Source organism: Conger conger, chromosome 1 (assembly GCF_963514075.1).
Source record: "Conger conger chromosome 1, fConCon1.1, whole genome shotgun sequence".
Taxonomy (NCBI): domain Eukaryota; kingdom Metazoa; phylum Chordata; class Actinopteri; order Anguilliformes; family Congridae; genus Conger; species Conger conger.
This window is the reverse complement of record NC_083760.1, coordinates 58566522-58580785: the sequence shown is the minus strand read 5'-3', so window position 1 is coordinate 58580785 and position 14264 is coordinate 58566522. Positions and strand designations below refer to the sequence as shown.

At 44.8% G+C, this 14264-nt stretch overlaps 2 protein-coding genes across 3 annotated transcripts; both read left to right on the top strand.

The window, feature by feature from the left end:
- Positions 1–1809: 1809 nt before the first annotated feature.
- On the top strand, positions 1810–5219 carry LOC133121558 (uncharacterized). 2 transcript variants are annotated; one of them, XM_061230822.1, is made up of 2 exons: positions 1810–1917; positions 2466–5219. In XM_061230822.1, exon 2 carries the CDS (start codon positions 3436–3438, stop codon positions 4906–4908), a length of 1473 nt encoding a protein of 490 aa, XP_061086806.1. In that variant the 5' UTR covers positions 1810–1917; positions 2466–3435; the 3' UTR covers positions 4909–5219. The 2 variants fall into 2 exon arrangements, with proteins under 2 accessions (XP_061086806.1, XP_061086814.1); XM_061230830.1 differs by having other exon boundaries at positions 1821–2655; positions 3494–5219.
- A 2706-nt stretch (positions 5220–7925) lies between these two features.
- On the top strand, positions 7926–12940 carry rrp15 (ribosomal RNA processing 15 homolog). The gene is made up of 5 exons (XM_061258012.1): positions 7926–8059; positions 9963–10279; positions 10486–10583; positions 10944–11133; positions 12081–12940. The coding sequence occupies exons 1-5, from the start codon at positions 8011–8013 to the stop codon at positions 12222–12224; spliced, it is 798 nt and encodes a 265-aa protein (XP_061113996.1). The 5' UTR covers positions 7926–8010; the 3' UTR covers positions 12225–12940.
- Positions 12941–14264: the final 1324 nt, after the last annotated feature.

Here is a 14264-nt window from a genome sequence, read left to right as displayed (position 1 = left end):
AAGTGATACTCGCAAAAAACTGACAGATCAGCATCTCACAGTCTCCTGCCAAGTTCCCTCTGATGGCGAATGAGAGTGTGACCATCTCTGGTTGATTTAGTGCTGATGTAGTGCATCAGAGAACATCAATGATAACATGGGCCTGTATCTGATCCAGCCTGGGGTTGCCCCCAGACTCCTGATGCACAAGTTGCACGCTAAGAAGTTCCCTGGGACTCGTTACAGTGGCTCCTGGCAGCAAGGCTCCAAAGATTTAACATTCAGCATAAGTAACATTCAATTTGAAGATAAAGGGATGTGCTTCTGTGGACAGTACAGTAAGATGCCGTCACAGTGATAGAGTATCATACAAAAACCTACTCCCTGGCCTGCATCTCAGAACAGAAACTGCAGGTTCTCTTCAGTGAGCAGGTAAGAAACAGTTTTTACACTACGATTTTAGGAGAACATCATCTGCTCCCATTTTACAAAACAATCTTGTTTGACATCTTTAAGTGACAGCACATAAGAATGGAGCTGAACTCAAAAAAGCATACTATAAGGCAGGCCTCAATGTGCTTCAACAACTCAATCTCTTGTTGCTGGATGGTGTCCAAGTTCTTATCTTTTTAAAGCAGGAGTCGGACCCTGTCTTATGAATTAGATTGCGAGAGTGAATTGCTCGGGTCTATGTGAATGCAGAAGAGGTTTTTGTACAGCATATCCCTCTGTATAGAGCACTGTGGTACACTTTAGCAGCAGGAACCAAGTTAACAATCAGAGGCAATCAGATCTTTTAAAATATTAACAATATGAGTTCATTGTAAAACAAGTTATTCCTAGCTTTGCAAGGGCATTATTTTCAGGTTTTATGGTTTGTTGGTAATTATTTTCCAGACATCAACATTTCAGCATAGGTTGCAGGTTGCAGTCCTGTTTAGTCCATCTGAGGCATCAATTTTAATTTGGGTTGGGCTGCAATTTCATTTTTATGAAAATATGTTGTTCTCATTTCTTGAGTAAATAATGTTCAGTCAAGCTAGATTTATCAGTGAAACAGACTATTGTGCTATAAATTCTTTTTTAAAACGTAATAGGTAAATCGTATTTTGGAATAGGACTGGATTGCACTGTACCATTTTTTATATAGCTAAATGTAAAGTGATGAAGGAAAGATGTACTAGGTTGTTTGGCATAGTTTATGGAATCATTTGTCATGTACATTTATCCTGAGCTTTGCAAAGCAATGAATCCATGTCGATGGAAAACTATTGAAAATGTAAAAATATGCAGTAATTTTGTGAAGTTGATGTGACATTGCCATGGTGTTGTAAGGTGACTAACCAGTTCTTATCATGTTGACTCCTTCCATAGTTCATGCCATGTCTTCTCCTGTGGTGCCACCATCCCGTGAGGAGATATCTATCACCAACAAATCCACGGTGGTCTGTATGGTGAACCAATTCTATCCAGATACTGTGCGTGTGAGTTGGACCGTGGGCATGCAGCCACCTGGGAGAAGCTGGACAGCCAATCAGTGTGCAGCCCTGATGGGACCTATTACATGACCAGCACCCTTCTCATGTCCCGTTCAGTTCAGAGTCTGCAGAGGTCTTTGCCTGTATGGTCAAGCATGAGTAATTCAGAATTACAGCCACTCACACTATCCGCAGGGCCAGTGTACGTCTGAGTAACTCAGGATTACAGCCACACAGCACCCTCTAGTGCTGGCTCTGCTTTTAGAAAGCTTACTTGCATAATCTATCTCGATTGCACTTTCACTTTCTTTTAAAAATATCTCCCTTCCTGCTCTTTTTTTGCTTTGTCACTCATGACTTTAATGTTACTTCTGTGTGTCAGCATGAAAGGAGCCAGAGATGATACGAAAACATAAACTGCCCTGCATTATGAACCTTCAAGTTCTGGATTAGTCTAAAGGTAATGCCATATAACTAATGAGGTTAGCAGAACTTGATGTAAACTGAAATCTTTGATATCTATCACATTTGTTCATTTGCTTTGTGTCATAACTGTGCTTTAGATTGTAAAATGTAATTAAAAAACACTGGAGTGTTGTTTAAGTGAATAAGTATCTTTAAATAAATTCTGACCACATTCATACAACACTCTTGGACTAGCAAAATTATTGTAATGATTTTTCATCATTTGTAAAACATAAACAACCAAATATTGAGTTGCTGATAGGCAATAGTTAGGCAACAGGTTGTATTGTTATGTTGAGCAATGAGTGACGTCAGGGAATACTGACCTTTGATGATAATGAGAGAAACTATCCTCCACACACTGCTGATAATTATCACATAATAATTTCTCCACATAGGTGAACATTTGTACATAGTCTCTGCTAAACACTGGTAAACAATAGGATGGAATCTCTTCTACACACTGCTGATTATTACTGTATAAGAAGCTACTGTATATTGTCTGGATGAACCAAACTGACACACATCGCCTTCTGTTGACAGTCCTGCAGTGTCGCAACTGCTTCTCATAGCTGTAGCTCTAGCAGACAGGAAGTCCCATGTATATATTTATGGGAAACTCCAGCCTCGTTCATTCCATTGTACCAGAACCACAAGAAAAGAGAGGGTATTGTGACAAGTACCGATGTGCCTTTTTACCAGCTAGAGATTGCTATGGCACCACCGCAGCTTGGTAAGTAACTCCTGGATCATTTTCATAGAACAAGGCTTAGTTGTGGAGCGGTAGCCTGTTAGACAAAAGTCCTCTTTAATAAAGAACAGTGATGTTGCAGACTTACTGTAACAGGTGCATATCTATTCGTACATTAACTCCCAATCCAGGTCAATGTCTACAGAAAGTTTTACAAGATTTATTTGTATTAACAGAGGCACGTGCCTCTGTCAAATAATATCCAAACCACATTTGCATGCAAATAGATAAGAGTATCTGTCCATTGACTTGATGCAGGATAGAAATAAATTGTATGTAAGTAAGGTTTTGCTCACCCAGTGATCTGTTTTGTGCTGAAAAGTTGAAAACCTGAAAACATTTGGCAGAAAAGTAAAGATTTTCTTGGTAAAACAGGTAAAACCTGTGGCATATTGTGGTTGACCTAGGTCGTTTATGTCAAAACGTCTCTCAACAAAGATTTACAGTCCTTTAGACGTCGAGATACCGGCTTTGCTCATTTAGCAGTAAGTTCTATTCCCATAACCATTCACTTCTGAGATACGTCTGAATGGCAGACAAATCAGGCGACTTCTGGAAAGCTAACAACGTGAGTTCAAGAATAGGGCGTGGTAGCCAAACTAGTTCTGCCAGATATTTTTTGCTCTTGTAAAGATACTATTTGTAAACAAACATGATTTCCTCAACTGATCACAAGTTCATTTGAATGAGAGGGAGAGAGAGAGACAGAGAGAGAGAGAGAGAGAGCGAGAGAGAGAGAGGGAGAGACCTGCAGGTGTGTGCATGCTTCAGTGTATCTATTCTGACTCTCCCCCCCTCTCTTTCTCTCTCACTCTCTCAGAACTCGGAACAGCAGTGGGTGTGGTTCTGAGGGCAGTTGTTGGTGGGTATGCACTAGGCCTTGCAACAGAGACAGCCACAGAAGTGGAGAAGATTGCACTGACAACAGAGGGCCCCCTGGTGGTCACGGCAGTGAGAGTAGCAGGAGTGGTGGGGCCATACGGTGCGGGGGCAATGCTGTGTTGCACAGGGCTGGCACTGGTCTTCCTCTCTGCTGCCACTGGACTAGCACTGGGCGCTAGAGTCACAGTGTTGACGGCCAAGGCTGGATGGAACCCTCACGTCGCGCTGGTCTTGGTCGGGGTGGTGACAGCTCTGGGGGCCGTAGCTGGAGGGGCAGGCCTTGGAGCAGCAGTGGGAGTAGTCACAGGGGAGGTGCTCAGCAAAATTCTGTGCCTGGTGCTCTTTGCCACTGAAATAGCCATCCTCATTGCACTGACAGTGAAGTGGGAGGCAAAGAATAGGCTGAAACAAATGAAGATGTTTCTGGCAAAAGTCTTCATCACCATGTTTATGGGAGTGGTACTGGGACTCGTGTCAGCGGATCTGTTAACAGAAGAGCGAGGAGACGTTCTGGCACCAGTCCTGGGGTTGGTTGTAGTCGGAGTGATCCTAGTCCCGGTCGCAATTCGACTGGGAACTGTCACTGAGCGGGCTTTGGGGGAAATCCCAGGTCACAGGCAACATGCTGGCACATTTCTAGGCAGGCTGTTTGGCAAAATTGTGGCCCTCTCCGGATACCTGCTCGGGGCAGGAGCAGGCAAGGGCTGGCAAACAGCAGGAGTGCAGCCCCTCATGGTGACCCTCCTGCATTCCCTGGCGCCAGTCGCACTGCATTTGGCGGGAGTTGTGGGAGCCGCTCTGGGAACGGTGACGTTGGGGCTGGCAGAGGGAGCCAAGGCCGAGGGCGTGTCGGTTTGGGTGTGCTCAGCCGTGTGGGTGCTGCTGAAGGCCCTACAGGCAGTAGCAGGTCAGTGGTCCACAGGCATCATGGCTGGTGCCTTGCTGGGAGCCTCCGGAGCGGCAGGACTGTCCCTTGGTGCAGTGGGTGTCGCAACGGGAGCGCAGTTCGGATCCAAAGGCATGGCGCTGGCAGTACTGGGGGCAGCAGGTGGCGCTGTGCTAGGGTCACCACATAAAACAATGAGGACAGTGGGAGTGACAGTGGCGGCAGCATCCGCACCTCGACTCGCAGGAACAAAGGAAGTGGTCATGATCTACTGTGAAGCAGCGGGCAAGGCGAGGTCCGTTGTGGGGACACAAGATGGTGCCGTCATCGGGTCGGTGGCACTGGGGTCTGCCGCACTGGGGTCAGCCATTCTGGGAGGTATCGGGCTCTGGACAACTACGTTCGGGACAGCAGAGCAATTCACAGTTCTGGTGGTTTCCGGAGTCATTCTCATAATGGACCTCTGAGGACCTCCTCTTTGATCTTATGTTCTCCTTTGTCCAGACTTTTCAGCGCACCTGAAGTTTCTCCTCCTGATTTACACCTCATTTTATTTTACAGGACTGTTTTACTCTGAACTGCTGTTCAGTGTACAGTACCATAGATCTATGAAGTAGAACACAGACCTTTGATTACAGTTTGGTTGTAATTACTGCTAATTTATTTACTTATTAATTTTATGATCTTTCTTCATTTGTGTGGTTTGTCTGAGGCACAATTAATTTTTTTCTTGTTTGCTTCTCTTTCTGAGATGGGGGTGGCTGGTACAAAATAAAAAAAATAAAAAATAAATAAATAAAAATAAATAAATAAATAAAATAATAAAATAATAAAATAAATATATATATATATATATATATATATATATATATATATATATATATATATATATATATTATTTATTGACGTGTGTACTAGACTTCATGGCTGTACAACTGATTCTATGTGAATTGTACCTCATCCAACCTGTTCTGTAGTCTGTTCTAATGACCATGATATGCACTTTTGCATGTCGCTTTGGATAAAAGTGTCTGCTGAATAAATGTAATGTAATGTAATCTGAATCATATTATTGATTCTACTGACTTCAACTGATTACCATTCTGTCATTTGTTTATGCTATTTACAGCAGATGTTTAATGGTTTACACAGTTAATCCTACTGCTGTGCTGCTTCGCTCTTTCACTGTCTCTGTATGCTGTGACAAACCTGATATTATAACTGTGTGCAACTGAATGAAATATCATATCCTTGAAATGCACTTTATAATCCCTCCATTAAATTCCATTGTGAGGGGCCCTGAAACAAAATAAATCTGGTGCAGTACATTTTGTAACCTGGTGACTTTGACTTGGTCACCAATGTCCTCTGCAAAAGGGGGGAATTTAGAATTTTATCTGAAAAGAGATTTGTATTCTTCAATGCTACACTCAAACTGACCTCGACAACAAGAACAGTCAGGGTTGTATGCACTTCTTATAATTCCCCATGTAGGCCAACATTGATAGATATATAACTGCCAATATTTTAGCGTGTTCACTGCTGTTAAACTGGAAACTCATTGTTTCATGGCACTGAAGTCTGGAAATACTACAATGCATTCCAGACTTAAGTGCCATGGAACTGAATGGAGCCCTTCACATTTTTAACTGAAGCATAGAAAGACCTCAATATTTGGTTGGGTTGTACAGTACATCTGTCAAAATCAGCCACTGGAGCCCTACCTCAAGTTCAGCACGCGGCATGGCACGGCGGATGGGGTGCTGAGGAGAGCTGTCTGCCAGGCACTGTGAGCCGAGGCCTTCCCAAAGTGAATGAGGAATACGCTGGCCACTCAGAGGCAGAGAGAGAGAGAAAGCAAGGCCCAGAAAGCAAGGCCTTTCTCAAGGCTGTAAAAAGCCGGGCCACATAGCATAGGCACCCCCGCAACCGCTATTGACAAGACCTGCAGCTAAGGCCGAGCCCTCGGCCGAGACTGGGCAAAAGGTCCGGCACCTGTGGCAGCGCATCCGCCTTCATCCAAAGCGCTGTATAATTGATGCTTCTCATTCACCCATTCATACACACACTCACACACCAATGGCGATTGGCTGCCATGCAAGGTATCAACCAGCTCGTCAGGAGCAGTTAGGGGTTAGGAACACTTCGCCACACCCACACTTCGACACACCCAGGGTGGGATCGACTACACCAGGCTACGCCTGAGCCCTAAAAAGTGCAATCTGCTGAGGCAAGACTTTCCTGGGGCATGTGGTGAGTGCTGAGGGAGTGGCCACAGATCTGGCCAAAGTGGCTACAGTAAAGGACTGGCCTGGTCCCACGTAACATAACGGAGCTACAGAGATTCCTGGACCTGGCGTCCTACTACCGGCGGTTTGTAAGAGATTTTTCCACCATTGCAAACCTGCTGCCCCACCTCACAGACAACTGATCACGCCTCCCTCACCTGGCTCCTCCATTTCAAGAAGGAGAAGGTTAGGTGGCCAGTGGAACAAAGTGCTACAAGGCTACAACTTTGAAATCCAGCATCAAGCAGGCCGATGCAGACATCCTCTCCCTGTGCCCTTGCAAGGCCCTAGAAGAGCGCAGCCAGGTGCTCCCAGGGTGGCAACTCTCTTGATCCTGAGCTGAACCTGGGCCTTGACAGAACGCAGCTGCAAGAGGCGATCTGGCACAGTTCCAAGTCCAACCGTGGCTGGAGTCGGGTAAGTGGCCAGAGCGAGGTGCAAGTGACTACTGCGATGCCTGTACTGCCCAGAAAGGCCCAACACAACACTGGCAAGCCCCCCTGCAACAGTACCTGGTGGGGTGGGTGTTGATGTGTTGGGCCCCTTCCGCACCACTGACTCGGGGAACTAGTATGTCCTCGTGGCTATGGACTACTTCACCAAGTGGCCAGAGGCATACGCGACCCCCAACGAAAGTGCAGTAACCATGGTTAACACACTAGTGGAGGAGATGTTCTGCTGCTTCGGGGCGCTATAGGCGCTCCACAGTGACCAAGGGCAGAACTTCCAGGTCCAGGTGTTCCAGGAGGTCTGCAATCACTTGGGCTTCAAGAAAACCCAAACTACCCCCCTCCATCCTCAAAGTGAAAAGCTGGTGGAACGGCTTAACCGTACCTTGGCCACCCACCTGGCTATCCTCACTAGCCATCACCAAAGCGACTGGAACCGGCATCTTCCCCTGGTGTTGTGGGCTTACAGAACAGCAGAAAGTCCACTTGGTGCCCTCCTGCAGTTCAGCTGGGAGCTTCAGTATTTGCGCTGCCACCTGGGTCCGAGGAGCAAGGACAGCGGAAGAGTGAGTATGCCCAGTAGTTGCAGGAGTGCCTCCGCGTCGCCCACGACTTTGCCCATCACGCCCAGGCCAATTCAGGAATACGCCAGAAGAGGGCGTATGACACCCGTTGCGGGGGGCGAGACTTTGCCTGTTGCAGGTGCGCAGAAAATGAACGGAGACGCTGTGGGCCTGAGTTGTAGTTCGTCCTCCGACTCAGTAGGCAGCAGCAATATGCCATTTAGTGGTTATATCGGCGAATTACATGAATAAGAAGGATTTCCGGCCAGATGGCGGCGTCTGTGGAAGGATCACATGTGAGCTTAGAAGAACCCGTTGGTAATTTTTCGTGTAACTTAATGTTTCATCATTCAGCTACGATTATTTGTTTGATTCACTTGAATTTGCAGTTTATATACCGAGCCATTGTTAGTTTTCGGTCATCGTCATTACGCCACAATTTGGCATAACTAACTAGTCCACTGACTATCATAATGGTCTTACAGTCGGATGGTTTGATCATGCTCGTTTGTGAGATCTTTACTGAGCTAGCTAATGATACTTAACCTCGTTAAAGTGGCATGTCTTCTGACATATTTGCTCTTGTTGCATGCCTGATGTTAGTTTTAAAACGCTGAGATCTCGGTGTTTGTTTTTCCTCACCATCTGTAGTATAACGACCGATTTGCTACATAAAAAATAGCGTGAAAAGTACGAACTAGGTTTTGTTTGTATCATGTTCATCAATACGAACCAGTCCTGGCAAAATCCCTTGGGTTGTATTGCATGTTGTCATGTAGGAAATTGTTTAACATCTTAAGCTGGCTATACACTGAGATTTTTGCCAGGAGTTTGCCCTCGCAGTCAACATGTGCAAATCGTAGAAGTATTTCACAGATTGCTGATTTGGTGAATGTTGGCCTTTATGGAGGCCACATTTGATAGTGTGTGAACATGACCTGGTCACTGCTATCAGTTTGATCAAGACCTGAGCAGTGTGGGGAGCCTGAATGAGACCTGAGCACACCAGTGTAATGCAACCAACTGTGAGCTGACCAGCAGTAAAACTGACTGTGACCTGAGCAGTGTTATCAAACAAGTTTTTGAAATTAAAAGTAAAATGTACTGGTCTGGAGTGCGTTTGGTGCCTATTTCTGTAACCTTTGTTAGTTGGTTTAATACTGCGATGAGTTATACTTTGATTAGATCAATCACAGCCTGATTGGTGTGGGGAGCCATTAGGAAGTATTCTTTCACACAAAGTGTTCACTGTGTGGAATAGTTTGCCAGGACATGTAGTGGAGGCAGAACACTGGGTGTTTTCAAGACCAGGCTTGTTGACTTGCAATAGGTACCCTTTAGTGGTAGGAAAAGGTGAGCATTGCTGGGCTGAATGGCCTGTACTCGTTATGCTGGGTTGGATAAGTTTATACGTGTATGCGGTTATCTTCTATAATCTGGGCAACCAAAGGATGCATCAGGACAACCAGATTTAGGAGGTTGGTTGCCCAGATTTGTAATGGTACAAATAGAAAATTATTTGCGTGGGTTAATCTCTGCTTTTAAGTGCTCTTGCAAAGAGATTGTTAGGCAAAACAGCAGGATATGTTTGTGAGCCAATGAGGCAATTTAAGTTATTACAGTATTTGGTCAAATTAATGAAGCTTCACATCTCACTCATTACATGTAGGCATGGGCTGGTATGAGATTTTGAAGGTATGATAACCTTAGGAAAATAATAATGAATAATTTGGCACTCAAGTTTGTCACTGAATGTTACACCCTTGTCCTGTCTGGAGAGACTGTTAGCTAGCTAACGTCAGCGTTAACCAATTTAGCTAAAGTTATCAAACTTAATCGCGTTATAGGCTATGCAGCAATATTGAATAATCTTGATTTCCGGCTTCATTGATGGTGTGTGAAATTATTCACAGCTCCCACATACTGAACAAGAGAGCCAATGAAAATCCACCAAACAAATAGTAGGCTACATCATATCTTGTCCTTTTGACCAATGTTATTAATTTCCAATCAATTAGCTGCAGTTTAGGGGAAAACAAGAAAAGGCAAAATTATGTTGTTTTACGCTGCTGAGGTTTGATCGCCCAGGACTAACATCTGGTTGTCCCTGTTGCCCAGACAACCAATTTATCCACCCCTGTTGTGTTACATTATGACCGATTGTGGTCGGTGCAAACCGGTGACACAGGCAACCAATTGGAACTCCATGTTTGTGTTTCAGGTTCAGCAGAGGAGGATGCATCCGCTGGTGACAGCAGTGCGGATGGAGAAAGTGATGATGGAGGTTCTGAAGGAGAACGGGAGGAGGAGGGTGATGGAGAGAGTGAGGGAGAAGAAAAGGAAGAAGGTGACGGAGCGATGGAAGGAGAACAGGCGGAAGGGGACGGGGACAACCCCAATGCAGGATGGGCAGAAGCCATGGCTAAAATCCTGCAGAAGAAAACTCCTGAGAACAAGGCTGGCATCCTAATAAAGAATAAGGCACTGGAGAAAGAGAAGGAGAAAATAAAGAAGGAACAGCTGGAGAAGAAGAAACAGGTACTGAGAGTTTTTTGTGAGGAGCAAATTGCTTTTTGGTGGCCAACCAGCTAATTTCAAGGACTGCTTGCAAGACTGAGAGGAAAATGGCAGTGTTGCATATTGGTGGAGCTAAAATGACATCTGTGTCTGCCGTTGTGTTTAAAGTGAGCGGGCCATTGAGAATGAAGTCTGATGGATCTGCTCTCTGTGTCTATAATTGACAGGTGGATAAGAAGCGGGCGTGGGAGATGATGTGTCGGGAGAAGCCGGATGTGGTAAAAGACCGAGAGACTGAGAGAAACCTGCAAAGGATTGCCACCAGGTACAGCACAATTGTGCACAATACTGTCACCTCCATAATTACTGCCACCCTTGATAAAGATGAGTGACATTCAGTCGGTTGTATGGAGTAACACAGGCAATAAGCTGTATTTTATGCCCAGGAATATAGTAAAATTATATTATTTAATTAAAATACGTATATTTTTTGGAGAAGACAATTTTATTTAGCAAAAATATATGTGGGCATGTATCACACAAACGGCAACAAACAACTGTAGGTGATGCTGTGCTGCCATGTTGAGTGTTTTCACGAAAATGTGAGTTACTTGCTACTTCTATAATGCAACTTTTGCTCTCCCCCTGTCTACCTGCTGTATTCCTCTCTTCTCCCCTCTCCCAGGGGCATGGTGCAGCTCTTCAATGCCGTGCGGAAACACCAGAAGAACATGGAGGAGAAGGTGAAGGAGGTGGGGGGGTCGGAGAGGAAACGGGCCAAGCTTCTGTCCTCCGTGTCCAAGAAGGACTTCATCGACGTGCTGCGGGGAACCGAGTCCACTGGGGAACAAGGCTCCAGAAGCAACAAAAAAGTGGTGTGTGCAGTGTGATAAAATGAAACCAACATTACTGGAGAGACACAGGTGTTATACACTATCATGGACTGATAGGGGTCTTCTACACCCACATGGAGAGACAGGGGTGTTCTACACATACTTGGAGAGAGAGGGGTGTTCTACCTCGATATAGAGAGTCAGGGGTGTTCTGTATATACATGGAGAGACAAGGGTGTTCTACCCCGATACGGAGAGAGGGGTGTTCTACCCTGATATGGAGAGACAGGGGTCTTATAGATTGTTACAGGGAGAGGCGGGGATGTTTTAGAATACCCAGATGAGTGGTGTTTTCCACTTTAACAAGGAGAGTTCTGTTCGTGGGGACAAAGATGGGGAAGATTTGGGAGAGTTGTGAAATTTGCAAAGGACGTAGTACATGTCTATGTCCAGTAGGTGGGGCTGCTGTATTGGAGAAGTACAGGGAGAGTGGCTGTGCGTGCTTATCTGACTACAGCTGTATTATGAATTATGTGTTAAGACTGATGTCATAAACCTTGTCATTAACCCTTATTGTTATTTTACCATCCTTTTAAAAGCGTTGGTGGTGTTGGGTGCCTTTGTAGCAAAAGCTAAAATATAGCCTATCTGCAACTTGGTGCACCTTGCTGGGGGGGAAAGGCTACTGGCTGTTATAAGCAGAAATGAAGCATTGCTAATAACCGGTTTACTATCTATGCTTCTGCTACTGTAAGAAGAACTGGAAGAACATAATTCATAATACATTTTATTATGATCGCTCTGTATAGGAGCGTCTGCCAAATGGCATTAATGTAATGTAATGGTGCCCATGCTCAGAAAAAGTACTATCCTACTATCAAGATAAAACAAAGCACCAGGCATTGTACATTGCGCTTGGTCCTATACCCATGAGTTAACAGATTTTTCTTGGTCACTGTGTACGTACTAACGCGGCCCTGTGTGTGCAGGTCGGCCAGCCTGCAGAAGAGACGCCAGCGTGGAGTGTTCTGAAGGACGACTTCATGATGGGCGCCTCCATGAAAGACTGGGACAAAGAGAGCGAGGAGGAGGCGCAGGAGGGTCCAGGGGACTACAGCAGCGATTCGGACTGAAGAGGCATGCGTGTTAGTGCACGCCTGTGTCAGCGCGCGTGTTCCTTTGTGTGCGCGTGTCTAAGAGACAAAGGATGGGACCCATTTGCTCTTGGTTCTGGTCTGTCTCTTCTTTATGAGGGAGAACCTGATGGGATTGAGACTTGTCTTTCTTCTTTGCATCAAGATATCCCCTACCAAACCCAACACTGATATTTGAGTATTGTATGTTTTTTTTTTTTGGGGGGGGGGGGTTTCCATCTTTCATTTTGTTTTTATGTGGAAAATATTTTTTTCTTGAGTGCTATGAAGTAAGTTATATGGCCTAATCCTAGTCAGTCAAAATTCCCAGTGAGGTCCTTACATGCACTCTGTTTAATATCCTTAGTGCACAGGTGTTCCATATAGAGTAATGTTTTACTTTAATATCTGTTCCTGGTAGGGGGCAGAGCTACAGGGAGATGTACTGTATGCTTAGTCTGTATGGTATTCCCAGTACCATTAATGAGTGTTCTGATTTGTTTATGAGCGATTTCACCATTTGTCACATTGGACAGGCAGAGCACTGTCCGCAGCAAGGATTTTGTAGTGCCTCATTTTTAATAATGAAATTCTGTAAACTTGTATGGAGAACTTATCCATGAAAGATGCCAACTTGGTATTATTTTGTATAAATGTTTCCAAGTGGAAAATGTTCTGAATTGAGGGGTAAATAAAATTACCTTTGTTTACCTGCAGATGTTTTTTGTTGGTGAGGTGTTGCTTTTATCTGGTTTGTAGACATTAGGTATAACACTGTACCGTAGTCCTGAAATAGGGACACGGTAACAATCCAAGGTTAAAGTCCACAGCCACTTAGGGAAAGGTCATCCTGACTACAGCTATGCAGTGCGTTCTCTCAAACATCTGTTAGTGTGGGAATTGATTTAGTGACAACATCTGTGCTTCAGCAGAAAGGGAGCGCCGACTGTTTCTGAGGGCTCCTCACAGCTGAGAGAGTTGGGGGGGGGGGGGGGCCGGCCGGCGGGCGGATTGGCAGTGGATGAAAAATTTTGGGATTTTCTCGGGAGCAAAATGCGTAAATCAACCTGCCGCATGGGGTGTTTGGACTCTGAGAAAAGTGGGACCACATGGCTAAAACATGCCATCGCGTCCAAGAAGCGCAGAAGTTTAACCGGAGACTCGTGTACTCTCACGTCTTCAGGTTGTGTTTAGTGCTGCTCGCGCATCCTTAGCATGTGTTCGCTGCTGTCCTCGCATCTTCGATACGCAGGGAGTGTTCTTGCATCCAGGCGTGTGTTCAGCGGACCTGTGACCATTGTTAATACAAGTTCACTTTTATACTCGGATCTTTAGCATACATGGTGCATATGGTCAGTGTTCTCGGGTCCTCCACATGACATCTTTGTTACAGAACATAACTAACACTAAATCGGTTATATTAGTAGTTACATTCGGTTGTATAAGTAGGCTATATTTTTAAGTACTGTGATGTGTGAACCGTAATTAGATTTTTTTTTTTTTAAACCAGAAACGCAATTCATGAATTTACACATTATGCGAGTCAATATATTGGTTAGGAGTTAGTGGCATTTGAGATTTACTATTAACAATGTCCTGTAATGTCTCAATTGTATGTTACTGTCATTTGACTAAGCCCTAGCTGAACAGTGTGACTAACAAAAATAAGTCTAGTGTGAAACGTCATCGAATATGATTATTTATGCCAATGGAGGACAATTACCCCTTTAAATCCCCTTTTTATCCCTTTCGTTGAAAATATGGAAATGAAATGTCTTTTAAATGACCTTGTACAAATTGTATATTTTACATGGCAAACTTCCATTATGATGAGAACTATAAACAAACGTTCAACAAAGCAGTGTTGTGATTTCACAGAATTTAACTGTACCACGAACTGAAATGACCCGGCCAGCACTAGGACCCCGGTGCTCTGCTTCTGGGTTGTTACTCGCGGCATTGTGCTGGCTGGCACGCCAAGCGGTTATATTCATAATAAATTGCCCGTTGACCCAACTTGAAGGACTCTCGGCCACAGAC

Excerpts from the sequence above, each read along its gene's own strand:
- LOC133121558 (XM_061230822.1), top strand. The coding sequence starts at position 3,436 with ATGCTTCAGTGTATCTATTCTGACTCTCCCCCCCTCTCTTTCTCTCTC.
- rrp15 (XM_061258012.1), top strand. The coding sequence starts at position 8,011 with ATGGCGGCGTCTGTGGAAGGATCACATGTGAGCTTAGAAGAACCCGTT. Across the intron at positions 8,060-9,962 it reads GAGCTTAGAAGAACCCGTTG|GTTCAGCAGAGGAGGATGCA; the intron begins GTAATTTTTCGT and ends TTTGTGTTTCAG. Across the intron at positions 11,134-12,080 it reads CCAGAAGCAACAAAAAAGTG|GTCGGCCAGCCTGCAGAAGA; the intron begins GTGTGTGCAGTG and ends CTGTGTGTGCAG.